Consider the following 27808-nt stretch of genomic DNA (forward strand, 5'->3'; position numbering starts at 1 on the left):
GGAGCCGCGGTGCGCGCCTCCGGAGGAGGGCAGAGAGGGTTGAAAGAAAGAAAAAGTAAGTTGACTTTGGTTACACTTATTCACAATACTTTACATATTGAGTCGCTTTTCGTCCTGCGCCTTGCTTCGGGAGGAGGGGATTTTAGGTTTTTAGGTTTTCTTTTGTTAAAGTTTCTTCGGGAGGAGGGGAGAGAGGACTGGGGCTGCCCTGGAGATCGGCACCCATGGACGCGGCTAGGGCAGGTGAGCGGGGGTTGGGGGAAAGTTTTCAATCTACCCTTACCCCTGCCTTTATCGCAGGGGTAAGGGTAGGCGGTAATTTAGCAGGTTAAAGACGCGGCTAAACTGCAGATTAAAAAGGCGATAGTCAGGGCGCACGTTACTGAATGGGAGGGAATAGCTAATCCGATCGTTTACATCTCATATACATGCCGCGGGCGGAAAGGGTTACCCGTTGATTTAAAGAAGCGGTAAGGATGGGTTAAAAGGGATAGTGAATCGCAGGTTGGACTAACGCGGCCAAATTGTGAGTAGAAAGCGGGTTAGAAGCAGGGTAACCGCGGCCACACTTTACTGTATTGGCCTGTATGTTAGAATACTGAATCCATAGTGCAAGGATGAGGGCCCCGCAGTCTATTGGCTTTTCAGAGGATACACAATGAATATGAAAGGAAAATTGGTTCTTACCTGCTAATTTTCATTCCTGTAGGACGACAGATCAGTCCAGACTCCTGGGTTTTGCCTCCCTTCCAGCAGATGGAGACAGAAAAAGTTTCACAGGCACCTGCATCTCCTCGTTATTAACCAGTACCCAAGCATAAAAAAAACTTAAATAAAAACTTTCAACCATTCAACTCTACCATATCCTCCGGAATGAGCAGAGGACAAGGAAAATCGTTAGTAAATTTATAACACTTCGTAAAAGGACTAATGGGAAACCTGTGCCATTCTTCAGAACTAATCAGAAATATTAAAGTAGACAGATCGAGCAGACTCCCTAAAACCCCTCTCCACTACCGGTCAGGACTCTGGACTGATCTGTGGTACTACAGGAACGAAAATTAGCAGGTAAGAGCCAATTTTCCTTTCCCTGTACGTACCCAGATCAGTCCAGACTTCTGGGATGTACCAAAACTTCCCTAACTGGGGTGGGACTGTGAAAGTCCCGCTGGAAGAACACTTTCACCAGAATTGCTGATGTTCGGGGCCTGGTTGTCCAATCGGTAGTATCTGGCAAATATATGTAAAGACTTCCAAGTAACCGCCCTACAAATCTCTTGTGGTGAAACTAGTTGGCATTCTGCCCAGGAGGCTGCCTGGGAATGGGTAGAATGAGCCCTTAACCCCTCCGGGATAGGATGACTGCAACAGATACATGCAAAACCAATAGCCTCTTTCAACCAACGCACTATCGTGGCCTTTGACGCCTTCTGACCCTTTTCTGCACCAATCCATAGCACAAAAGAGTGATCCGACAGCCTGAAACTGTTAGTGACTTCTAGATACTGCAACAAAGCCCTTCTGACATCCAAACATCTTAATTCCGTGGCATGAGGCATATCAATCTCTAGATTTGGAAAGGCTGGAAGCCCCACTGCCTGACTTGTGTAATGCTGGGATCAGCTCCAAGATCAAGGCCATGGAACCGAGGACCCTCAAATAATCCCAGACACTGTGCACTCGGGTCTCCAACAGGTTCCTAACTTTCGCTTGTAGTTTGAGAAGCCGCTCCTCCATGAGAAAGATCTTGCCCACACAGGTATCAAGTCGTGCACCCAAGAATTCCAGAGCCTGTGAAAGCGAAAGGCAGCCAAGTTCACAATCCAACCCAAGGATCTCAAGCGGTGCAATACCACTTCCACCGCCTGTCTGCAAAGGTCCTCCGACTTCACTCGAATGAGCCAATCATCCAGATATAGATGCACCAGCACCCCCTCCTTTCTGAGGGCTGCCACTACCACCACCATTACCTTGGTGAAAGTCCTTGGAGCAGTGGCTAGACCGAACAGGAGAGTGCAAAACTGAAAATGCTTCCCGAGGATCATGAACTGAGGCATCTCTGATGATCCTGGCGAATCCCAATGTGCAAATACGCCTCCGTGAGATTTTATTTATTTATTTATTTATTTAACATTTTTCTATACCGAACTTCATGACAAGCTTCATATCAGGGCCGGTTTACATCAAACTTAGGGTTAACTTAACAAAACCATATAACAAGAAGGCCGAGGCGCAGATACAAATAACAAGGATATTAAACTTGGGGCTAGAGATCCAGGGAAGCCAAAAACTCCCTGCTTCGCACCGCTGCTATGACAGACCTGAGAGTCTCCATCCTGAAACGGGACCATGAGGGCCACGTTCACCTTCTAAGTCTAGGATTGGATGAAATGTCCCTTCCTTCTTCGGCACCACAAATAAATGGAGTACCTTCCGTCCCCCTCTCCTCCTGGGGGACAGGAACAATGGCCCCCAGCATTCTTAGCCTTTGGATAGTCTGTTGAACAATAAGTTTCTTCGCTGGAGAAGCACAGGGGGGGATATCATGAACAGGCTTCTTAGCTGCTGAGCAAATTCTAAAGCGGAGCCTTGTTTTATCACGCTTAGAACCCACTGGTCCGATGTGATCTTGACCTACTCCTCGTAAAAAAAAAAAAATATATATATATTATATAAATAAATAAAAAAAGTGAAACACCCCCCCCCCCCCTGATGGCCGGGATTGAGGAGTGGGTTGGCCTCTCTTCATTGTGCAGATTGGCCCTGCTAGACCTTTGGCCGGAAACATTTTGGTTCGCTTTGTGCCCACGAAAGGACTAGGACCAGAACTTAAACCTCCCTAGGGTCTGCCTCTGGCCTGTGCCCAGAGCCCTGCTCTGATGGAAACACCTTTGGCCTCGAAAGCGAGAGCAAACCAGCAGAAAACCTTTTGGCCCTTTAGGTTTGTCTTCCAGTAGCTTGTGCACCTTATTATCTCTGAGCTGCTTTATCAACTGCTCCAAAAAGGAGTTTGCCCTTAAAAGGGAGCGTTCCAAGCTGAGCCTTCAATGAAATGTCCGCCGACCAGTTTCACAACCACAAAAGCCTCCTAGCTGATACCGCAGAGACCATTGCTCTAGAAGAGGTGCGACTAGATCATATAAGGCGTCACTTCCATAAGCTACCGCTGCTTCTAAGCACCTCACTTGTTCAGATTCCTGGGGTGAGATTTCCCTGGCACTCTGTAGCTGCTGCACCCATCTCAGGCTTGCCCAAAGCATAAAACTGCTGCACACTGCAGCACGGATGCCCAGAGCAGAGACTTCAAAAAATGTTTTGAGATGCACCTTGAGCTTCCTGTCGTGCAGACTTTCAGAGCTGCCACTAGAATGGTGGTTCTTTTGTAAGTGCCGGCACGGAAGCACCCACCTTCAGCACCCTCAAGAGCTCCAGGGTCTCCTCAGGCAAGGGATAAAGCTTTTCCATAGCCCTACTAACCTTAAGACCAGTTTCTGGAGTTTCCTACTCCCTGATCATCAATTGCCTGATCATCCTATGGAAAGGAAAAGTCCTGGCTGGGCTCCTTAAACCATCCATTACTGGATCCACTGTGTCCTGGTCCAGCTCCTCCTGCGGAACCGCTATTCCCAATTCTGCCGGGACATGCGGAATCACAGGACCCAGCTCTTCCCTCTGAAACAGTCGAACGATCTTAGGATTGTCCCCCTCCATGGCCGGAATCTTTCAAGGCTCTCCCTCCTGATCCGGACCACCGCTGGGAAGAGAGACACCGAGGAGACCATCCCCCGAGGACAGCCCTTGGTCGGACTCCTCCGAGGAAAAATAGTCTGCAGTCTCCTGAATCGCCAGACCTCTAACTTTACAGATCCTTGTGGCCCCCAGTATCTCCGACAAACCTGGGCACCTTTTTGGGCAAACCCTCCGGGGGTCTGCACCGGAGGAGCAACTCCGCTTGGCCTGGCTGGCCAGATATGCTTTGTGCAATAAAAGAATAAAGTCTGGCGAAAATTGAGCAGGACCACATAAATCCCCCTCCAGGGGATCAGGATCTCCCCCAAACTGCCCCCCCCCCCCCCCCCCGACCTGCTTGGGTCCAGAATCGGCCAGCAAGAGCACTGGCAGGAGATCCCCCTTCCCCAGCCGCACTGTACTCCAACGGCTGCAAAAATCTTCAAAATGGCCGCCATTCCTGTGCTGATCAGGAACAAATCGGCTGCTTCCTCCATAGCAGCCAGTGACCTTCCAGGGCCGCGCTGCTTAGATGACATCATCACGGAACCCCGCAAAGAGCCCTCCTCACCAGAGAAGTAGCAGGAGCACTGGCTGTCTGTGGAGAGCCGTGAGCAGTGCTCCCTGCACACGGAGCAGTGGCTCGCAAACAGTATGGCTCAAGCGCGCCTAACTGTGCGGCTGACGCTGAAAACAGCGAAATGGGATCAGGAGCCATGGGACCGACTCATCCTAGGGTGCCCTGCTTTCACCTGCCCCCAGCACTGGAGCGAACACTGGAACAAATGAGCACCGCTTCTTTTTTTTCTTCTTCTTTATTTTTATAGAAACTTTACTGACAAAAAAAAAGGAAGTTTGCTTTCCTGAAAAAGGGTGGCATAGGCTTCACCTGATTCTCACTGAGGGGGAGGGAGCCAGACCACTGACTGTCATCCCTGGCGTATCCTAAAGAGAAAATCTGGGGATCCCAACCTCTGCTCGTTTTTAACCTACTACCAGGAGGGTTGGTACCACCAGGACCTGCCAACCTCCTGGGAGGAAAGTCTGATTAATATCCCTAATACTTCTTTTCTCTTTTTTTTTTTTTTTCCAGACTCCGGTACAGAATCGCAGGTTTTGCACACCTCGATCTGCTGGAGACAGAGAAATACTGAGGAGATGCATGTGACACATTGGGTTAAGAGGCAGTGCCTGTGAAACTTTCTCTGTCTGCATCTGCTGGAAGGGGAGGCAAAACCAGGAATCTGGACTAATCGGGGTATGTACAGGGAAAGAGATAAATTGCATACATTGGAGACCCAATATATGCACATTTATTTCATGCATATTCATTGTGGATATGTTGAAAACTCGACTGGCTGTGCTATTCCCAAGTCTGGTTTGGGAAGCCTTTCCTTAATAGCTAAGAAGGTGGTTCTGTAAACTCCAAATGTTAATTTTTTCTTGGGAGACAGAATCATTTTGCAATAATTAAAAATCTGTCCATACATCTTGACTATATCTACAGGACCCATGTTTGCTTGCAACTTACCTCAACTAGTAATCCTACCGGCAGCCTCTCCTTGGACCTACACTTGCTCCTCTGCGTGTTTTTTCCTCTGCTTTAGAGAACAAACATTCCTGTCCTCAGTGTCTATCTTTCAACTAGATCATAAAATGTGTAGCATGGCCCAGTGGTTCTCAACCTTTTCCCATCGTTATATACCTGATGGACAATGCTCACATGTGACACACACTGCTCATTACAATCTACAGCGGGAATTAAAAAAAAAAAAAAGGCCCAGTATTAACTTTTATTGGTTAAGAATGACTTAAGGGAAAGATAAGAGTACTCTATCTGAACAGAAATAATATAAATAGTAAACCTCCCATACCAGAACAGCACCAGCTTCCACCACTCAAACAGTAACCACCTTTCCTAAGAAAAGGCAACACTGAAAATATTACACCAGGCCTTAAAACTCCCAATATTTCTCTTATTAGGAAAATGGTACAAACCAAGCTTCTATAGAGCCCTATCTAGAAACTACATGCAGCAGAACACCTCACCTCAATCACATGCACAGACCCTCACTTAACAAAAACTAAAGATACTATAAAGCATAAATAGAAACCTGCAGACAAAAACTGAACTGGAAAGCTCAACAAGCCAGAGATTCTGTATGCAGTGCAACTAAGGAAAAAGAAAATCATCACCAGTCCTCATAAAACAAATCAAAAAATATAAAATCAATAGCAGTAAAGCCATACTAATAAAAAGAACAGATTTTCAAAAACAGCTGATGAATAAAATATCCAATAATTAAAAACTCATTAAAAAATTTATAGACAACCAATAAAATATTTCAAAACAGCAGACACACAGATCCAATAATTAAAAATAAGGATAAAAAAAATGCTCTGCTCTCCATACCTAGAAACATTTGATTTCCAGGTGCTCTGAAATTGTTGTGAATTAGGAGAAGGTTGGGGGGGGTTGCTTGCAACTTTCTCTTCTCTCTGTCACACACGAGCACTTTCAATCACACACATACACACACATACACACACTCTCTCACTTACAAAGGCTGGCAATCACACAGTTAAACACATGCGCTCTCTCTTTCTCTTATACACACAGGCTCTTAATCATACATACACATGCTCTCTCACTTACACATACCAGTTCTCCCAGAACAAGCAGGATGGTAGTCCTCACATATGGGTGACATCAGATGGAGCCCTGTCACGGAACACTTTTGTCAAAATTTCTAGAACTTTGACTGGCACACTGAGCATGCCCAGCATGCCACTAACCATGCAGCCACCAGGGGTCCCCCTTCAGTCTCTTTTTTTTCCATGCAGCAGTTGCCTTGCTGTTTAGGAGCTCTCAGAAATTTCTCACAACTTTCCTCACGGAACTATTTGAAGTTTATCTTCTTAAAAAATCCCTCATCAGGGTCCCCCATTGCGCTCTGTTCCCTCTGACGCTCAGTGTTTTTTTCCAGTACTTGCAGTCAGTTCCCAGCGGCTTAGCGCTTTGGTGCCCGACGGTCACCGACTGCGTGCCAGCCAAATTTTAACATGGCAACCGGGTTTAGGAAATGCCACGAGTTCCGAGGACCATGTCCATAATAGACCCGCATGAAGTCTGTGTTTTGTGCTTAGGCCCCTCGCACGATGTTCGTCGATGCCCTAGTTGTGCACAAATGACCCCCAAAGGCCGTCGTGCTCGCCTGGACAAAAAGGAGCGGTTGTTTGCTTCAAAACATACTGCTCCATCGACGCCAGTTCAAGCGCCACCGACCGTGGAGGGTCCATCTACCTTGGAGACAATTCGCCAGGAGCACCATGGACAGGGTGACCATCGAGGACATCGGCGTTAATGTCCTCTGTGCCAGGGAAAGACCAGACCGAGCACCAAGGGAAACATCGACACGGCACCGACGGGCGTCCCTGATCGATGCTGGCACCAGTACCACAGCGGCATCGACTTCCATCGAGCCACCTGCGAAGAGGGCTCGGGGAGAGGAGCCCCCATACTCTTCTGGACCCGGGACCCCTAGGCGTTCCCCACCGGTGCCGGCCACCGAGCCTTCACGTGCCCCTTTGGAGGCTCCATTGACGCCTAGCCTGCCTCCTACCCCGATCGCCGTGCCACCCATGCCGGCTTCCCGGGAGGATTGGACCGCATGGTCCAAGAGGCAGTGCTTAAAGCCTAACGAGGCTTCCAGTCGCCGGTGCCAGCCCCCATACCGGTCCCGGAACCTGTTTCATCGATGATGGCACCAGTCCTCAAGTGACTTGAGACACTCATCGGTGCCTTATCGACTCCTCTGCCACCGGACACGCTGGCATCGAGTCATCCATTGATGCCTCCGCAGGTCCCGATTCCAGTACCGGGTTCCTCGGAGGAGGAAGGATCGATTCCAGGCCACGTCCCTCCACAGGAACCGTCGATGCCAGAGCCCATACCAGGGCCAGTGGGGCTTACCGGTACCCAAGCACACCTCATCTACCCCGATGCCCTTGATGCCAGTGCCGCATCCATCGATGCCTTCCTGCCCTATCGGGTTTGGCATGCTTCCTCCATTGGGAGCTCCAACAGGAGAAGGAGAACGTCCCTATTATCCATGGAATGATGCATCCTCAGATGATTCATCACGGACATCCGAGGACTTGCTCTCAGAGTCTTCACCATTGGAGGAAAGGCGAAGATCTCCTCCAGAAGACCTCTCCTTTGCCAGTTTTGTCAAAGAGATGTCTGAGACTATACCATTTATACTGGTCATGGAGGAAGATGCTCGCCATAAAATGTTGGATGTCTTACAATTTGTAGATGCTCAAAAAGAAATAATGGCAATACCGGTACATGACGTTCTTTTGGACCTCATGCACTGCCTTTGGGAACATCCAGGTATGGTACCCCGAGTCAATAAAAAGACACATGCTACCTACCTGGTTCAACAAGTCCCAGGTTTTCAAAAGAGTCAGCTGCCCCACCACTCTATAGTTTTGGAATCAGCTCAGAAGAAGGCTAAACGATCACATCCACATTCCTCTGCTCCTCCCGTAAGGAACAGAAAGCATTGGATGCGTTGGGACGAAGAATTTTCCAAGGGTCCATGTTGATATCACGAATTACAGCATATCAACTATACATGACCCAATATAATAGAAATCTCTGGAAACAAGTCCAAGATATTGCGGAGAAACTACCACAGCAACAACAAGAAGTCTTGTCCTCCATCCTACAAAAAGGAATGGAAGCAGGCAAACATGACATCAGAGCTGCCTATGATTCTTTTGAAATAGCATCCAGAGTCTTGGCAGCAGGCACCAGTGCTAGACGCTGGTCCTGGCTTAAGGCCTCAGACCTATACCTGGAAGTGTAGGACAAACGGCAAGATCTGTTCAGGGATAAGATCCAGGACGCAGTGGCCCAGTTAAAGGACCATCATGAGATCCTGCGCCAGTTGTCAACTCTCTCCCCAGATGTTCCCTCCTTAGCCCTCAGGGCCCCACGTAGAGAACCCAAGAAACAATTCTACAGGCCACACAGATATTACCCTCCTGCGTCCCGTGCACAACCGGCTCGGGCACCTCAGAGGGGACATGCGCACCAAACTAGAACATCCAGAACACAGCCAGCTCCACAAGCTGGCCCCGCTTCAGGATTTTGACTCTTTTCCAGAGGGCAGCACCATATTTCAGTGGGGGGCCGCCCTTGCCACTTTGCAACAAGTTGACATCCAATCACCACGGACCAGTGGGTACTGTCCATCGTAACCCACGGTTACCATCTAAATTTTTAAAAAATACCCCCGGCCTTCCCACCCATTCCATCCTGGAGCTGGGATGACAACACAGGGAAACTTGAATCAGAGCTCTCAACCTTTCTGTCTGTCAGAGCCGTGGAACCGGTTCCACCGAATCAGCAGGGAAAAGGGTTCTACTCCAGATATTTCCTAATTCCAAAAAAGACGGGCGGCCTGCAGCCTATTCTAGACCTCTGTGCCTTGAATACATTTCTTCGCAAGGAACGATTCAGGATGGTATCCCTTGGCACCATGCTTCCTCTACTTCAACAAGGGGATTGGCTCTGCTCTCTGGACCTGCAAGACGCATATGCCCATATTGCGATATCCCCACCTTATCACAAATATCTGTGATTTGTGGTGGGCCGCAGTCACTATCAATACAAAGTACTACCATTCTGCCTAGCCTCGGCACCTCGAGTCTTTACGAAGTGCCTGGCAGTCTTGGCTAAGCAGTTACACAGCAGAGGCGTACATGTTTTCCATACCTGGATGACTGGCTCATAAAAAGCCAGTCAAAACAAGGAGCCCTCGACTCTCTGTCTCACCATAAGGCTTCTAAACTCATTAGGATTCCTAATAAATTACCCCAAATCCCAATTGACACTGTCTCATCTTCTCTCCTTTATAGGAGCAGACCTAGACACAACACTGTCCAGAGCATTCTTACGCAATGACTGTGCGATTACGTTGTCCAACCTTTTCAGCCTTATCTGCCGTTGAAACAGAGCCTCAGCTAGCCAGCTACTCAGGTTGCGTGGCCACATGGCATCAACAGTCCATGTCACCCCTATGGCAGGCCTTGCCATGAGAGTGACCCAGTGGACTCTGAAATCCCAGTGAAGGCAAGCTACTCAGCTGTTGTATTCCCTGGTACACATAACAAGCCAGCTTCGTCTGTCCCTTGCCTGGTGGACACAAAAAGCCAACTTAGAAGTGGGTCTTCCTTTCCAGCAACCGCTCCTCAGTTGACCTTAACTACGGATGCCTCCAACCTAGGTTGGGGAGCCCACGTCCAAGGCCTTCAAACTCAAGGGACTTGGACAACAGCCAGAGCGACCCATCAAATCAACTTTCTGGATCTTCGAGCGATGCAGTATGCCCTTTATGCATTTCAGGATTGCCTCTCCAACAGAGTTGTCCTGATTCAAACAGACAACCAAGTTGCAATGTGGTACCTGAACAAACAGGGGGGCACGGGCTCTTATCTGCTTTGCCAGGAGGTGGTGCAGATTTGGGCCTGGGCCCTGTCGCATTCCATTTTTCTGTGAGCCACTTATCTGGTGGGCACACAGAATGCATTGGCGGACTGCCTCAGCCGATGCTTCCAGCACCACGAATGGTCTCTGGATCCCTCGTTTGCGAGCAGAATCTTCCACAGGTGGGGTCATCTGATCATCAGCCTCTTTGCGTTCAGTCAGAACCACAAGGTGGAAAGCTTCTGCTCCCTGCACAGGGACCGGCATGCACCAGCCAGAGATGCCTTCGCCTGTCCCTGGAACAAAGGCCTGCTTTATGCGTATCCTCCGATTTCACTAATAAGCAAGACTCTCATGAAGCTACAACAGGACCGGGGCTTAATGTTTCTCTAAGACCAGTACTGGCCGCGCCAAATTAGGTTTCCCAAACTTTGCGTCCTTTCTGTCCAGGACCCCATTCACCTGGGCATGTCGCCCAACCTCATAACACAGAATCACGGCACGTTACGCCACCCTAACCTCCAGGCCCTCTCTCTGATGGCCTGGATGTTGAAAGGCTGATGCTACAACCACTCAACCTTTCAAGTGACGTATCTCAAGTTCTAGTAGCTTCACGAAAGCCTTCCACGCGGAAATCCTACCACTCTAAATGGAAGAGATTTACCTTGTGGTGCACACAAAAGGGCTTGGATCCCTTTTCTTGCCCCACATCGAATCTGTTAGATTATCTCTGGCATCTCTCGGAATCTGGTCTCCAGATATCATCTATCCGAGTGCACCTTAGTGCCACCTCTGCTTACCATCAACGGCTCAACCCCTGGTGAGTTGCTTCATGAGAGGCTTTGTACAGCTTAAGTATCCTCTACGGCCACAGGTTGTGGCATGGGACCTCAATGTCTTACTTTATTTAATTTATTTATTTATATAAGGTTTTTTTATACCGGCATTCAAGAAAATTCACATCATGTCGGTTTACATAAAACAGGGGTGCGATGAATACAACAACGAACATAAATAAATGTGCTGAAGAGATGCAGTTACAATTAACAAGGGCTGTTGAACTGGGGTGAAGGAATTAAAGAGAGAAAGAAGAGGTTAATTATATACAAATATACAATATGTACAGTGTATAATATATACAGCTACTGTGTCAAGTGTTTGCTGGTGAGGCATATTAGATGGGGTTCGGGAAGGCTTGCCTTGCACGGCTCATGCACACTCCTTTTGAGCCCTTGCACTCCTGCGAACTCAGATACCTTACATGGAAAGTACTTTTCCTAGTAGCCATCACATCTGCTCTCAGAGTGAGTGAGTTACAGGCCCTTGTGACCTACTCGCCCTACACAACGTTCCTCCATGACCGGGTGGTTCTCCACACTCACCCTAAATTCCTTCCTAAGGTGGTAACTGATTTCTATTTAAATCAGTCCATAGTCTTGCCCACTTTCTTTCTTGGACTATAAGCGTGCTCTTGCATTTCACTTAGACCGCACTACAGCCCACAGGATGTCCACCCAACTCTTTCTTTTGATAAGAACAAAATTGGGAATGCGGTGGGCAAGCAAACACTGTCAAACTGGTTGGCAGACTGCATTGCATTCTGTTACCAGCAAGCAGGCCTTCCACTGCAGGAACGAGTGAAGGCGCACTCCGTCAGAGCAATGGCAACGTCAGTAGCACACTACCGTTCAGTACCAATTGCTGACATCTGCAGTGCTGCGACATGGAGCTCTCTCCACACCTTTGCAGCTCACTACTACCTGGATAAGGCTGGGCGACAGGATTCCATCTTTGACCAGTCTGTCCTAAGAAATTTGTTTCCAGTTTAGGAACCAAACTCGTCCCACCTCGACCCGCTGTGAATTTCAGGCTGCCTCATCCTTGCCAACAGCACCCCAGTTGTTGTGCCTGTTGCACATGTTTGGTGCTGCTTGGCCTCATATGTATGACTCAGCCTCTAGCTTTCTATTCACCCATATGTGAGGACTACCATCCTGCTTGTCCTGGGAGAAAGCAGAGTTGCTTACGTGTAACAGGTGTTCTCCCACGACAGCAGGATGTTAGTCCTCATGAAACCCGCCCGCCACCCAGGGGAGTTGGGTTTGCGTACGTTTTATTATTTTATTTTTCGCTCGTACTTTTGCTACAAACGAGACTGGCTGCATGGTTAGTGGTATGCTGGGCATGCTCAGTCTGCCAGTCAAAGTTCTAGAAACTTTGCAAAAGTGTTCCGTGACAGGGCTCCATCTGATGATGTCACCCTTATGTGAGGACTAACATCCTGCTTTCCTGAGAGAACACCTGTTACAGGTAAGCAACTCTGCTTTCTCACACACAAAGGATCTCAAACTCATGTTGTCACACACAAAGGATCACAACTCATGTTGTCTCTCTCACACACAAAGGATCTCAAACACACCGGCTCTCAATTGCACACACATGCTATCTTTCACACAAACAGTTTCTTAATCACACACACATACTGGCTCTCAGTCACTAACATACACACTGTCTCTCTCTCACACACACACACACACACACACACAATTTCAAACATATATGCTCGTACACTCACTCTCTCCTCCCACTGAACAACTAGCGGCAGCAACAGCATCCTCTTCCAGCCCTTGCGGCCTCGAGAAAGGAGTCCTATCGGCTGCCGGGGCTGATGTTGCTCTGGGCCACCTGCTTTTCATTGGGCTGATATTGCATGCAATTTACCTAGCATGGTCATTTCTTCCCGCACACGGCTGTTGCACACCACTTCCTCTTCCGGGCTGCGAGGGGTAGGAAGAAGAGAGCATGTTGGTGCCGATGACCCCTGCTCTCCTGCCGTGTTCCACCTGGGCTATCAGCATTTTAAGCCCGGGCAGAGAAAGAGTTCCTATTTTGCTGGGGCAGGGGAGCAGCTGGGCCAGCAAGAGACCGGGAAGTGTGGCGAGACACTGTTTGAGAATCGCTGGCATAGCCTATTTCTTCTTTCATTCTGTACAGCTCTTGTACACATCGTTGGCTACACTTGTCTTATTAAAAGTTATGTAAGTAAAGTTGTAACCTATGTAGGTTCAATTTATGTTAGAGGCATCTTTCCTGATGCCTCCCTTCATCTTGAAGTTGCTTCGTATGAATTAGGATTTTCTGTGCTGCATCTTGTATGCTGAAATATATTAGTCCTTTACTGGAGTCATTGTCCAAGTAAATCTGTGCCTTCAGCTCTGCTCTTGTTTTGTTTTGTTTTTGGTTTTTTTACCCAGCTATTAAAGGAGCTTGGCAGAGTGGATTCTTTGACCACGGCAGTTTCAAGGAGATCATGAATTCTTGGGCACAGACTGTGGTAGTTGGTAGAGCAAGGTAACAAATAGTACTGCTTTTTATTTGACTGTTTAGAAATGTTTCCTCTTTGTTCAGTCAGGCCAGCCCATCAAGCATGGGTTGTGTAAGCATACCAGCAGATGGAGACAGATTCACAGCCTCACTGATATCACTCCTCATATAGCCTTGTGCTGACTCCAGCCTGCCACTATTCTCTGTCTCCAGCAGATGATGGATGTGCTTTCCATGCTGAGATTCTGCTTGGGGATAACCCAGAGGTGAGAGACAAAATTACCTCCCTCAGTTGTGTGGTGCTGGAACCTGTTAGCTCCATTTCAGGTAGCTCTCACAGTGACAGAACTCCCTCCGGTTGAGCAGTGCCAGGACAAAATGGTATGATTCAGCATTACTGGTAGGATTGGGATTTATTTTATTTATTTATCCCCCTTCAACCCCCACCCCCTTAATGTTAGCTGCTCTTTCTGATGATGGCAGCATCTCCTCTTTGAATTGAGGTTCTGTTTTTTATTCAGCAGCACTAAAGTTTATTTTGAGTGGGGGAGGAGAGGTTGCCAGTGGCTGGAGCACAGTGGCTGCCATTGTTAAGTGCAGGACAGCTGGAGTTATTGTTTGGGGGGTGAGTTCCCATTTTTTTTTTTGTTTGTTTGTTTTTTTAATTTTCTGACGCAGGACCAAGAGCTGTTTTGGAGAAACTCTCTGGGGAGGGGTCAGTTGCATGCTCCGAGTTGGCTGGTCATCTGGTTCCTGCCTAGGCAATGAGCATCGTGGCAGGAATGGCAGCCATTTTGGAATCCATAGTGTTTTTCCTTCCTCTCTTGCAAGGAGCTGGAATCAGCGGAAAAGTGCAGAGCTATTAATCAAGTTTACTTAGGGGGAATAGCCACTGCTATTAATTGCATCAGTAGCATGGGATCTTCTTAGTGTTTGGGTAATTGCCAGGTTCTTGTGGCCTGGTTTGGCCTCTGTTGGAAACAGGATGCTGGGCTTGATGGACCCTTGGTCTGACCCAGCATGGCAGTTACTTATGTTCTTATGTTCGGTAAGGTACCTCTTGGGAAGGCCGAGTTGACTATGTCCCCGGATCTTGATGCCACTGAGGAGTAAGTTTTGTGCTGGGATCAGCAACTTTGTTATCTGCAGGTGTAGGAACATGCATTGGGGCCTTATTGTGAGCTCCTGAGCAACAATAAATAGCATTGTTGTGGGGGGTTTTCTGCTATCACCTCTCTCTCCTTAACTAGGGAACTCTGTTTTATTTTTCTGGGGTCCTTTCAGCATATCTGAGGGGGACAAAGCTGGTCCTATGATCTGGTCCAGGTTTGTTTTCATCTGTTGGGAAATTCCAGAAAGGAAAATGAGGAGGGCATGTAATAGATTTGTTAGGGACTCTCTCTTGGAGCGAGAGTTTCCCCTTCATGATTTATACAGTCCATAAGGGCAGAGTTGCTGGAGGAGGTATCTCTCCAGGTGAGGAAGAGATTTTGAACCAAAAGAAACTCTTTGCCATACTTGCGCAGGCCTTGAAATTCTCAGGCTACTTCAGCAGTGTGCATTAAAAAAAAAAAAAAGAAAATTGGCATCATTTGCCTGATCCCACAATCTACTCCTGGAGTTTTAGTCCCTCAGATAAGGGATGTGGAGTAGGAAGATTTGTTTCTGGCTTTTACAGAACTCCAATGCCCACTGCTTCAGCATAGCTGGTGGCCTCATCGGTAGGCAATCAACCACTGATTGTGTTCAGATCAAGGAACCTTCCTGATGCGGCTGCCTTGTGGTCATCAGAAGACTGAGTTGGCAGGATAGGGAGATTGGCAAGCTTTTGGTTTAGTGGCCATGGAGCTTCAGATTACGGCATGCTTGTCTGAAGTGCTCCTAATTCTCCCAGGACAAGCAGGATGGTAGTCCTCACATATGGGTGACATCATGAGATGGAGCCCTGTCATGGATCACTTTTGTCAAAGTTTCTAGAACTTTGACTGGCACACTGAGCATGCCCAGCATGCCACTAACCCTGTAGCTACCAGGGGTCCGCCTTAAGTCTCTTTTTTTCCGCGCAGCAGTTGCCTTGCGGTTAGGAGCTCTGTGAGAAATTTCTCACAACTTTCCTCACAGAACTTTTGAAGTTTAACTTCTTAGAAAGATCCCTCAATTGGGGTCCCCCATCGAATACAATTCCTCCGACACTCGGTAAGTTTTTCCCCGTTGTTTGTGGTCGGTTCCTGCCAGCATTTACTATCAGTGCCCGACTGTCATCGACCCCTTGCCCTCCCTTTTTTACAAGAGCGACCAGGTTCAGGAAATGTCCTGAGAGTCCGAGGACAATGTCCATTACAGACCCGCATACCATTTGCGTTTTGTGCTTTGGCCCCTCACACGACGTCCTTCGATGCCCTAGTTGCACACAAATGACCCCGAAGTCTGTCGTGCTTGTCTAGATAAGATGGAACAATTATTTGGTTCAAAATATTCAGCTCCATCGACGCCAGTTCCAGCACAATCAGTCGCACAGTGTCCATCGACCTCGGAGACGCCCCGCCAGGAACATCGTGGAGCGGGCGACCGTCCGTCACCAACACCATCGAAGGCATCTGCATCATCATCCTCGGTGCCGGAGAAGGACCGGACCGAGCACCGAGGAAAACACAGGCGCACCGATGGGCATCCCCGACCGGTGCCAGCACCGATACCACGACAACGTCGACTTTCATCGAACCGCCTGAGAAGAGGGCTCGGGGAGAGGAGCCCCCATCCTCCTCTGGACCCGGGACCCCTAGGTGTTCCCCATCGATACCGGTGCCAGGCACCGAGCCTCCATGGGGCCCCATGGAACCTCCGGTGACGCCTAGCCTGTCTCCTACCCCGATTGCCGTGCCACCCATGCCGGCCTCTCTGGAGGATTGGACCGCATAGTCCAAGAAGCAGTGCTGAATGCCCCACAAGGCTTCCAATCGCTGCCGCCACTGGCCCCCATACCGGTGCCGGAACCGGTGCCCTCGATGTTTGCACCGCTTCTCGAGCGCCTCGATACGCTCATCGGTGCCTTACCAACTCAACCAGTGCCACCGGACATGCTGGCACTGAGTCATACATCGGGGCCTCTGCAAGTCCCGATAACAATACCGTTCCTCGGAGAAGGAAGAATCGGTTCCCGGCCAGATCCCTCTACGGGAACCACCGATGCTGGAACCCATTCCAGGTCCATCAGGGCTATCGTTGCCCAAGCACACACCACTTGCCCCGGTGCCCTCTGTGCCAATGCCACATCCATCAATGCCCTCCCGCCCTTTTGGATTTGGCATTCTTCCTCCATCAGGAAGTTCTCCAGGGGCTGGGCAAAGCCCCTATGATCCATGGGGAGATGCATCTACGGGTGATTCCTCACAAGCTTCCGAGGAGTTGCTCTCAGAGCCTTCACCCCCAGAAGAGAGGCGACGATCACCTCCAGAAGACCTCTCCTTTGCCAATTTTGTCAAAGAGATGTCTGAGACTATCCCTTTTCCACTGGTGACAGAAGATTCTCATCACAAAATGTTGGAGGTCTTACAATTTCTCACAGGACAAGCAGGATGGTAGTCCTCACATGTGGGTGACATCATCTGATGGAGCCAATCACGGAATACTTTTGTCAAAGTTTCTAGAACTTTGACTGGCACCTACTGGGCATGCCCAGCATGGCAAATTACCCTGCATCCAGCAGGGGTCTCCCTTCAATCTCTTTTTTTCCGCTCAGCTAATAGCCACGTTGGTTTTTGGAGCTCTTCACAGTTCCTGACTGGAAATTTTCCTCAGGAAATTATTTTCAAAACTTGTAAAAGTTTATACCCCCTAGGGGTCTCCCTTCTTCGCCATCGAATACTGGGTCATGCGGTAAGTTTACCACCGTTTTTCGGTCGGTTCCCGGCGAGGACCTCTGTAGGACTTGTCGGCGCTGACCGCGGCCAGCCTAAATTTTTCGACTGCCATGATGGCGACGGTTTTCGTCAGTGCCCTGACTGTCCGAGGACTATGTCAATCACGGACCCTCATTTAGTCTGTGTTTTATGCCTCGGACCGTCGCACGACGTGGAGACGTGTACCGATTGTGCCCAAATGATCCCGAAGGGCTGTAAGGCATGGGTGGTAAAGATGGCACTTTTATTCCATTGCCAGTCTCCGCAGGTACCATCAACTCTGTCCTCGCCGAAGCATAGACTTCGCTCCAAGGCTAAAGACACCCGATCGCTATCCCAGTCCTTGGCGTCTACATCATCGATGCCGGAATCGGGGAGAGCGGACCGTCAAGAAAAGCATCGCCATAAACATCGACAGCCGGTGCCCTCTGCTTCCGCTACGCCGGTGGAGCCTTCGACGGAACCACTGATGAAAAAGACCCAAGCTGAGGAGTGTCCAGGGCCCTCGAAGCCGGATGCACTGAGGCGTCCCACGCCTTCGGTGGAAGGGGCTACCGAGACTCCACCGGGATCGGTGGACCCTCCGGTACTGCCCGTAGTGCCTCCCACTCCGGACCTGGGGCTCACCACCCCAGTGCTCTGAGAGGATTTGCACCGGATGGTGCAAGATGCTGTGGTCCAGGCGATCCAAAGCCTTCCGCGATCACCGACGCCAGCACCGGTGCCTCTGCCGGAACAGGCACCAATGCCCCTGGTGCTGCTGCCACTCCTGGATAAACTGGATCTGTCCATCGGTGCCCTACCAGGGGCACCGAGAAAAATCACCGTTACCGATGATTCCATCAACGGCCATCCCACTTTCATCGGGAAAGGAGGATACATCGCCGGAGCCGGTTCTGGGGCCGTCGGAAGTACCACCATCTAGGCCACCGATGAAATCCCCGATGCCATCGATTCCCGAGCGTCCGGTACCGATGCCGGATCTCGAGTTCTCGATGCCAAGACTAGGTCCCTCGATGCCTAGTCTTGGCATCGAGGGATGCACAGATACCTGTCCAACCTCGACCTCTGGCTGGAGAAGTTCCAAATTTTCCACTTGGACCACCGAGGGATGCTAGGGATCAGCTCTATGATCCCTGGAGAGATGATTCCACAGATACCCAGGACTCAACAGAAGTTCCGTCAGAGCCATCTCCTCCAGACAAAAGGCGCAAGTCTCCGCCAGAAGACCTCTCCTTTATTAATTTTATAAAGGAGATGACGGAGACTATCCCCTTCCAACTGCAGACGGAGGAAGATTCCAGGCATAAAATGCTAGAAGTCCTGCAATTCCTGGATCCCCCTAAGGAAATCATGTCCGTCCCAGTTCATGAGGTACTGCAGGACCTGATGCAGCGCAACTGGGAACATCCTGGGTCGGTTCCTCCTGTAAACCATGAGATGGATGCTATTTACCTAGTCCAACCTTCCCCGGGATTTCAGAAGACACAGCTAGCTCATCAGTCGGTGGTGGTGGAGTCTGCCCAAAAGAAGGCCAAGCGTCCAAAACCCCATTCTTCAGCGCCACCTGAGAAGGAGCAGAAATTCCTCGACGCTTTGGGCCGCAGGATATTTCACAGGGCCATGCTTATCTCGTGCATCGCGTCATATCAATTATATGTGACCCAGAATACCCGTAACCTGTTTAAACAGCTACAGGAGTTTGGAGAGTCCCTTCCAGACCAGCTTCAAGACCAGCTGAATTCCATCATAAAGAAGGGATTCAAAGCGGGGAAAGCATGAGGTCCGCTCGGCATACGATGTCTTCGACACAGCCTCCCGTTTATCTGCGGCTGGTATCAGCGCCCGCCACTGGGCCTGGTTAAAATCTTCTGATTTCCGTCCTGAAGTGCAGGATCGTTTGGCCGACCTCCCCTGCACAGGGGATAACCTGTTGGGCGATAAAATCCAAGAGATGGTGGCCCAGCTGAAGGACCATAGTGAAATGCTTCGGCAGCTCTCAGCAGCTCAGGTGGATCTTTCCACTCCATCCAAACGATCCTTCCGCCGCGACACTAAACAGACGACTTACAGGAACCGTAAATATTATCCACCGGAATCTCAAGGTCGCCCGTCCCGGCCTTTCCAGAAGTCCACAGCGCGCCAGCCTCGTGCTCAGAAAGCTCAAGCTCCTTCCTAACCTTCTCCTACAACGGGATTTTGACTCCCGACTTCAGAGCAAAGGTCATCCTCCATTTCCCAATTTACCTGTGGGCGGCCGCTTATGCCACTTCTCCACCAAGTGGCTAACCATCACCACCGACTGCTGGGTGCAAGCAGTCATCGCTCAAGGCTACCATCTAAATTTCCTCTCCATTCCGTCGGATACTCCACCTCAGCCAGGGTGGACCTCTTCTGACCACTGTCTTCAACTGCAGCAGAGATATTCTCCCTGCTGCAAGCAAATACTATAGAACCCGTTCCTCTTGCCCAAAGAGGATACAGATTCTACTCCCGATACTTTTTAATCCCAAAAAAGATGGGAGGAATTTGCCCAATATTAGACCTAAGGGCCTTAAACAAACATCTTCGAAAAGAGAAATTTCGAATGGTAACCTTGGGCTCTTTGCTTCCACTTCTCCAGCAGGGGGATTGGCTTTGCTCTCTCGACCTAAAAGATGCGTACATGCACATCGCAATTACCCCGTCTCACAGAAAATATCTCCGTTTCCTTGTAGGGAACCAACATTTCCAATACAAGGTTCTCCCATTCGGCCTAGTGTCAGCCCCTCGGGTGTTCACAAAGTGCCTAGCAGTAGTAGCAACATACTTAAGAAGTCTGGGCACTCATGTCTATCCTTATCTGGACAACTGGTTGCTGAGAGCTCAGAGATCGGAAGGAGTACTTCACTCCCTCCACCTTAAAGTGCAACTACTACTCTCATTGGGATTTCTAATAAATTATCAGAAATCTCTCCTGACTCCGTCTCAATTCCTCTTCTTTCTCGGAGCAGATCTCGACATGATCCAAGCAAAAGCTTTTCTTCCCAGGGACCGAGCTCACACACTGGCGTCGGCGCAGAACATAAGTTCTCGTCAAACCACAACAGCTCATCTACTAGTCTTGCTGGGGCATATGGCATCCTCTGTCCATGTAACCCCAATGGCTCGTCTAGCCATGCGAGTAACGCAATGGACATTAGTCCCAGTGGTTACAGGCACATCACCCAATGTCCAACATTGTCTACTTCACCAGGCGACTTCGTCTCTCACTGGCATGGTGGATCCTGGAGTCCCATCTACTTCAAGGTCTGCCCTTTCAAGCTCCAGAACCTCAAATAATCTTGATGACCGATGCTTTCAATCTAGGTTGGGGAGCACATGTCAACAACCTGCAGACTCAGGGAACCTGGTCAGCAGAGGAGTCGCAACATCAAATAATTTTCTTAAGCTCCGAGCAATCAGATATGCTCTCTCTGCGTTTCAGGACTGTTTGTCCAACAAAACAATCCTGATCCAGATGGACAACCAGGTAGCAATGTGGTACATCAACAAACAAGGTGGAACCGGATCCTACCTCCTTTGTCAGGAAGCGGTACAGATTTGGGCTTTTGCTCTATCCCAGGCTATGCTTCTCAGAGCGACCTACCTGGCAGGTGTGGACAATGTTCTAGCGGACAGTCTCAGTCGGGATTTTCAGCCCCACGAGGGGTCCTTCAACACTGTAGTTGCGGACAGACTATTCCGGAAGTGGGGGCGTCCAACCATCGACCTATTCACATCTCCGCAGAATCGCAAGGTGGACAACTTCTGCTCTCTCCATCGAAGTCCCAACATTCCACCTCTGGACGCCTTCGCCCTGTCCTGGAGGAAAGGTCTCCTTTATGCCTACCCACCACTTCCTCTCATCAGCAAATCTCTCATGAAGCTACGCATGGACAAGGGTTTAATGATTCTCACAGCCCCCTACTGGCCTCACCAAGCTTGGTTTCCAATCCTTCGGGATCTTTCCCTATGTCCACAGATTCCTCTAGGCTCGGACCCGTCCCTGAGATCTCAGAGGAGCGACCAGTTGCACCACTCCAACCTTAAGGCCCTGTCACTGACATTTGGATGTTGAAAGGTTGATCCTTCAGCCTTTTGATCTTTCGGAATCTGTATCTCAGGTCCTTGTGGCTTCACGAAAGTCTTCTACAAGAAAGTCTTATCATTCCAAATCAAAAAGATTCTCATTGTGGTGCACTTTAAAAGGGTTAGATCCTTTTACTTGCCCCACGAATCAGTTTTAGACTACCTCTGGCATCTCTCAGAGTCTGGTTTACAAACCTTCTCTATCAGAGTGCATGTCGTGCAGTGGCCGCCTTTCATAAAGGGTATAAGGGATGTCTCTATCTCAACCCAGCCCCTGGTGGTGCGCTTTATGTAGGGGTTGCTTCACTTGAAGCCTCCTCTCCGTCTACCGGCCCCGTCTTGGGACCTTAATGTGATTTTGGCGCAGCTCATGAAACCTCCGTTTGAGCCTCTGCATTCCTGCGAGTTGTGGCATATCACTTGGAAGGTCCTTTTTCCTTCTAGCGTTAACGACTGCTCGCAGGATCAGTGACTGCAGGCCCTGGTTACATACCCTCCTTACACGAAATGTCTTCATGATCGGGTGGTCCTTTGCATTCATCCTAAATTTCTACCAAAAGTGGTATCTGGGTTTCATTTAAATCAATCCATAGTGCTGCCTACTTTCTTTCCAAAGCCCCACTCACTTCCTGCTGAGCGGGCTCTCCATTCCTTGGACTGTAAATGTGCGCTTGCCTTTTATATGGAACGTACAGCAGGCCATAGGAAATCCACCCAGCTCTTTGTTTCCTTTGATAAACTTAAGCTGGGAACCCCGGTCGGAAAGCAGACCCTGTCCTCCTGGTTGGCGTACTGCATTTCCTTCTGCTATCAGCAAGCAGGCCTTCTGCTTCAGGACCAAGTTAAAGCGCACTCCATTTGGGCTATGGCAACGTCGGTTGTACACCTTCGTTCTGTACCTCTTATTGATATCTGCAAAGCTGCAACCTAGAGTTCTCTTCATACCTTTGGAGCTCACTATTGCATAGACAAGGCTGGTACACAAGATTCTATCTTTGGCCAGTCTGTTCTACGCAATCTATTCTCAGCGTAATATCCAACTTCCTTCTACACCTGCTGGGATATTTAGGCTGCCCGTCTACCAAAGAAGCATCCCTGTTGTTGTGCCTGTTGCACGTCTTTGGGTGTTTTCAGTACATGCGCGGGCATTCTCAGCTTGTTATTCACCCACATGTGAGGACTACCATCTTGCTTGTCCTGTGAGAAAGCAGAGTTCTTACCTGTAACAGGTGTTCTCACAGAACAGCAGGATGTTAGTAGTCACGAAACCCACCCGCCACCCTGCGGAGTTGGGTACACTTGCGATTTATTAGGTTATTTTTCGCATGCTCCTTTTTGCTATACATAAGACAGAAGGGAGACCCCAGCTGGATGCAGGGTTATTGCCATGCTGTGCATGCCCAGTAGGTGCCAGTCAAAGTTCTAGAATCTTTGACAAAAGTATTCCGTGATTGGCTCCATCAGATGATGTCACAGACATGTGAGGACTAACATCCTGCTGTCCTGTGATAACACCTGTTACAGGTAAGCAACTCTGCTTTGTACACACTCCAAAGGAGATAATGGTGATTCCAGTGCACGAAGTCCTCTTTGACCTCTTGCACCGCCTGAGGGAACATTCCAGGTACTGTATCTCAAGTCAACAAAAAGACAGATGCTACGTACCTGGTCCAACAATCTCCAGGTTTTCAGAAAAGTCAGCTGCCACACCATTTTGTGGTTGTGGAATCAGCTCAGAAAAAAGCTAAACGCTCACGTCCACATTCCTCTGCTCCTCCTGGCAAGGAACAAAAGGCATTAGATGCATTGGGACAAAGAGTTTTCCAAGGGTCCATGTTGATAGCGCGAATAGCAGCCTATCAATTATATATGACCCAATATAATCGAAATCTCTTGAAACAAGTCCAAGTGCTTGTGGAGACATTGCCACAGCAACAACAAGAAGCCTTGTTCTCCATCCTACAAAAAGGATTGGAAGCAGGCAAACATGATGTCAGAGCTGCCTACGATTATTTTGAAATAGCATCCAGAGTCTCGGCAGCAGGTATCAGTGCTAGGCACTGGGCTTGGTTCAAAGCATCTGACCTATGCCCGGAGGTTCAGGACAAACTTGCAGATCTACCCTGTACAGGAGACAACCTGTTCGGGGACAAGATCCAGGACGCAGTGGCTCAGTTAAAAGACCATCATGATAAAATAATTACAGATATGAGTCGGTGGAACAAGGATGCATATTCCTGGCTGGGCAGAATTGCCATTGTGAAAATGACCATTCTCCCTAAGTTTTTGTATTTGTTTTCCTCTTTACCCATTTATATCTCTGCAGCTATCCTAAGGTCCTGGCAAAAGAAAATTTTTGATTTCATTTGGAGAAGGCGGCCTCCGAGGCTGGGCAGACAAGTTTTATACCTGCCCAAGGCTTTGGGAGGCATGGCTGTCCCCAATTTAGCTTGGTATTATAGAGCCTCCCAATTACGGGCTTGTGTAGATATTTACCGACGTTCCTCGCCAAAGCAGTGGTATCAAATAGAGCAATTCATTGGGGGACCTATGGACTTAACAGCAATGTTGTGGCAACCACGCAATACGTGGCGGTCCGTACGACATATGCCTGAGTCTCTGAGAGTTACTCTTCGCCTGTGGGAGCTTTGTAAAAGGCAGCTACTGGGGAAGTATCCATATTTTTATCAGTCTTCCCTGCAGAATAACACCCAGCTACCGTCGGGTTATCAAACCTCTTGGCTGGCTGTTTGGAGGGCTCAGGGTCTCACCACTATCGGACACCTGTTGCATCAGGGTGTTGTTATGACCTGGGAACAGGTGTGTGATTTATTTCATCTCGACTAGCGAGATTTTCTGGCCTATGCCCAGGTCAAGCATTTCATACAATCCCTACAGAGGTCCGCCTCTTTACGCCCGGGACAGTCATTGTTGGAGACTTTTATTTTGAACTGTGATGTTATCAAAGGTGTTATATCCAAACTGTATCAATTATTTATCCCAACCCAGTCACAGCCTCTCGGCTTCCTTGCTCAATGGGAAGCAGATTTGGGTAAAACTTTGGGAGCCAGAACTTGGGAACAGATATACCTAAGAGCCCGGAGTAGCTCGATATCCGCTAACTTACAAGAGAACTGCTTCAAGAAGATATACAGATTGTATCTAACTCCCGTTAAGTTAAGCAAGTTTTACCCCGCCTTATCTGACTTATGTTGGCGTGATTGCGGAACGCCTGGCACATATTTGCATATCTGGTGGGAGTGCCCGGCAATAAAGACCTTCTGGCACGCGCTATTTGTTTGGTTGGGGCAGTTACTCTCAATTTCGCTTGAGGCGTCTGCAGAGATGGCTTTATTGCACGTTTTTCCGGACTGTATTGCATCTCATTTTCATTGATTCTGTGTACATGTATTTATAGCAGCCAGATCTCTGGTGGCTTGTAACTGGAAATCGGCATCAGTGCCTTCCCTTGCAGCAGTTATCTCTAAGTTGCAATCCTACTATACTTTGGCCTCCTTAACCGCTACTAAGTCCCGCTCAGAGGCCTCTTTTCGTAAGTCATGGAAGCCTTTTGCTGATTACCTGCTACGTCAGTAATGTTAACCAGCTGCTAGGGCTGACTCCTGTTGGAGGCTAACTAATTATGTATGTTATCTCCATTGTATTATGTTTCTTCTTTTATTAAGCTTTCCACGTGTTATGTATATATTGAATGGGTCACTTTTTCGTGACTTTTCTGGGTGTTTACAGTTTCAGGTGGCTCCCTGTCGGGGTGGGGGTTGGGGGGGGAGGGGGAAATGCGGAGCGATTATGCTTGGATACAGTTAAGAGGATGTTAGCAGTTTTGCTATATTGCATGATTTCTGAACCATGTATTGCAGTGTTATGTTTCGAAGCTGTATCCGCCGCATAAAATTCAATAAACTTTAAATTGAAAAAAAAAAAAGACCATCATGAGACCCTATGTCAGTTGTCAACTGTCTCATCAGATATTCCCTCTGTAGCCCACAGGGCCACGCGTAGAGAACCCAAGAATCAATTCTACAGGCCACACAGATATTACCCTCCTGCGTCCAGTGCACGACCGGCTCGGACACCTCAGAGGGGACATGCATGCCAAACTAGAACATCTAGACCACAGCCAGCTTCGCAAGCTGGCTCCGCGTCTGGATTTTGACTCTTTCCCAGAGAGCAGCAGCCATATTCCAGTGGGGGGGCGTCCTGTGCCACTTTGCAGCAAATTGGCATCCAATCACCACGGACCAATGGGTATTGTCCATCGTAACCCACAGTTACCATCTAAATTTTTCAAAAATACCCCTGGACTTCCCACCCAATCCATCCTGGAGTTGGGACGAACACACAGGAAAATTCGAGTTACAGCTCTCAACCCTTCTGTCGGTCAGAGCAGTGGAACCGGTTCCACCGAATCAGCAGGGAAAAGGGTTCTACTCCAGATATTTCCTAATTCCAAAAAAGACGGGCGGCCTCCGGCCTATTCTGGACCTCTGTGCCTTGAATACATTTCTTCGCAAGGAACGGTTCAGGATGGTATCCCTTGGCACCATGCTTCTTCTACTTCAACAAGGGGATTGGCTCTGCTCTCTGGACCTGCAAGACTCATACGCGCATATTGCGATCTCCCCTCCTCATCGCAAATATCTGTGATTTGTGGTGGCCGCAATCACTATCAATACAAGGTACTACCATTCGGCCTAGCCTCCCTTGGTGCCTCGAGTCTTTACGAATTGCCTGGCAGTCGTGGCTGCGCAGTTGAATAGCAGAGGCGTATACATTTTCCCATACATGGACGACTGGCTCATAAAAAGCCAGTCAAAACAAGGAGCCTTCGACTCTCTTGATCTCACCATAAGGCTTCTAAACTTATTGGGATTTCTAATAAATTACCCCAAATCCCAATTGACACCATCTCATCTTCTCTCCTTTATAGGAGCAGACCTAGATACGACATTGTCCAGAGCATTCTTGCCCAACGACCTTGCGATTTACACTGTCCAACCTTGCCAGCTTTATCCGCCGTCAAAAAAGAGCCTCAACTGGCCAGCTACTAAGGTTGCTCGGCCATATGGCATCAACAGTTCATGTCACCCCTATGGCACGTCTTGCAATGAGAGTGACCCAATGGACTCTGAAATCCCAGTGGTGACAAGCTCTCAGCCGCTGTCGTCCATGGTACACATAGCCAGCCAGCCAGCTTCATCTGTCCTTTGCCTGGTGAACACACAAAGCCAACTTTCAAGTGGGTTTTCCTTTCCAGCAACCGGCTCCTCAGGCGACCTTAACTACGGATGCCTCCAAACTAAGTTGGGGAGCCCACGTCCAAGGCCTTCAAAGGGACTTGTCAAAAGCCGAAGCGACCCCTCAAATCAACTTTCTGGAGCTTTGAGCGATATGGTATGCCATTTATGCATTTCAGGATTACCTCTCCAACAAAGTTCTCCTGATTCAAACAGACAACCAAGTTGCAATGTGGAAACTGAACAAACAGGAGGGCACAGGCTCTTATCTTCTTTGCCAGGAGGCGGCGCAGATTTGGGCCTGGGCCCTGTCACATTCCATTCTACTGCGAGCCACTTATCTAGCGGGCACTCAGAATGCATTGTTGGACCGCCTCAGCCGACGTTTCTAGCCCCACGAATAGTCTCTGGATCCCTAAGTTGCAAGCAGAATCTTCCACCAATGGGGTCATCTGACCAATCGACTTCTTTGCGTCTAGTCAGAACCACAAACTGGAAAACTCCTGCTCTCTGCACAGGGACCACCATGCACCAGCCAGGGATGTCTTTGCCGGTCCCTGGAACAAAGGCCTGCTTTATGCGTATCCTCCGATTCCGCTAATAAGCAAGACTCTAGTGAAGATACGACAGGACCGGGGCTTAATGATTCTCATAGCCCCGTCTGGCCATGCTAAATTTGGTTTCCCATAATTGGCAACCTTTCTGTCCAGGACCCCATTCGCCTAAGCACGTCGCCCAACCTCATAAACCAGAATCACAGCAAGTTACGCCACCCGAACCTCCAGGCCCTCTCTCTGACGGCCTGGATGTTGAAAGGCTGATACTACAACCACTCAACCTTTCAAGTGACGTATCTCAAGTCCTTGTAGCTTCACGGAAAGCTTCCACGCGGAAATCCTACTGCTCTAAATAGAACAGATTTACCTTGTGGTGCACACAAAACAGCTTGGATCCCTTTTCTTGCCTCACATCGAGTCTGTTAGATTATCTCT

General features: G+C 49.0%; 1 protein-coding gene across 1 annotated transcript in view; it reads left to right on the plus strand.

The window, feature by feature from the left end:
• LOC115100985 (acetyl-CoA carboxylase 2-like) overlaps positions 1–27808 on the plus strand; it is a 982255-nt gene that overhangs the window by 750143 nt on the left and 204304 nt on the right. The window contains 1 exon segment of the mRNA XM_029620121.1: positions 13480–13576. Coding sequence (XP_029475981.1) covers positions 13480–13576 — 97 coding nt within the window.

This window comes from Rhinatrema bivittatum, chromosome 11 (genome assembly GCF_901001135.1).
Source record: "Rhinatrema bivittatum chromosome 11, aRhiBiv1.1, whole genome shotgun sequence".
NCBI classification, from domain to species: domain Eukaryota; kingdom Metazoa; phylum Chordata; class Amphibia; order Gymnophiona; family Rhinatrematidae; genus Rhinatrema; species Rhinatrema bivittatum.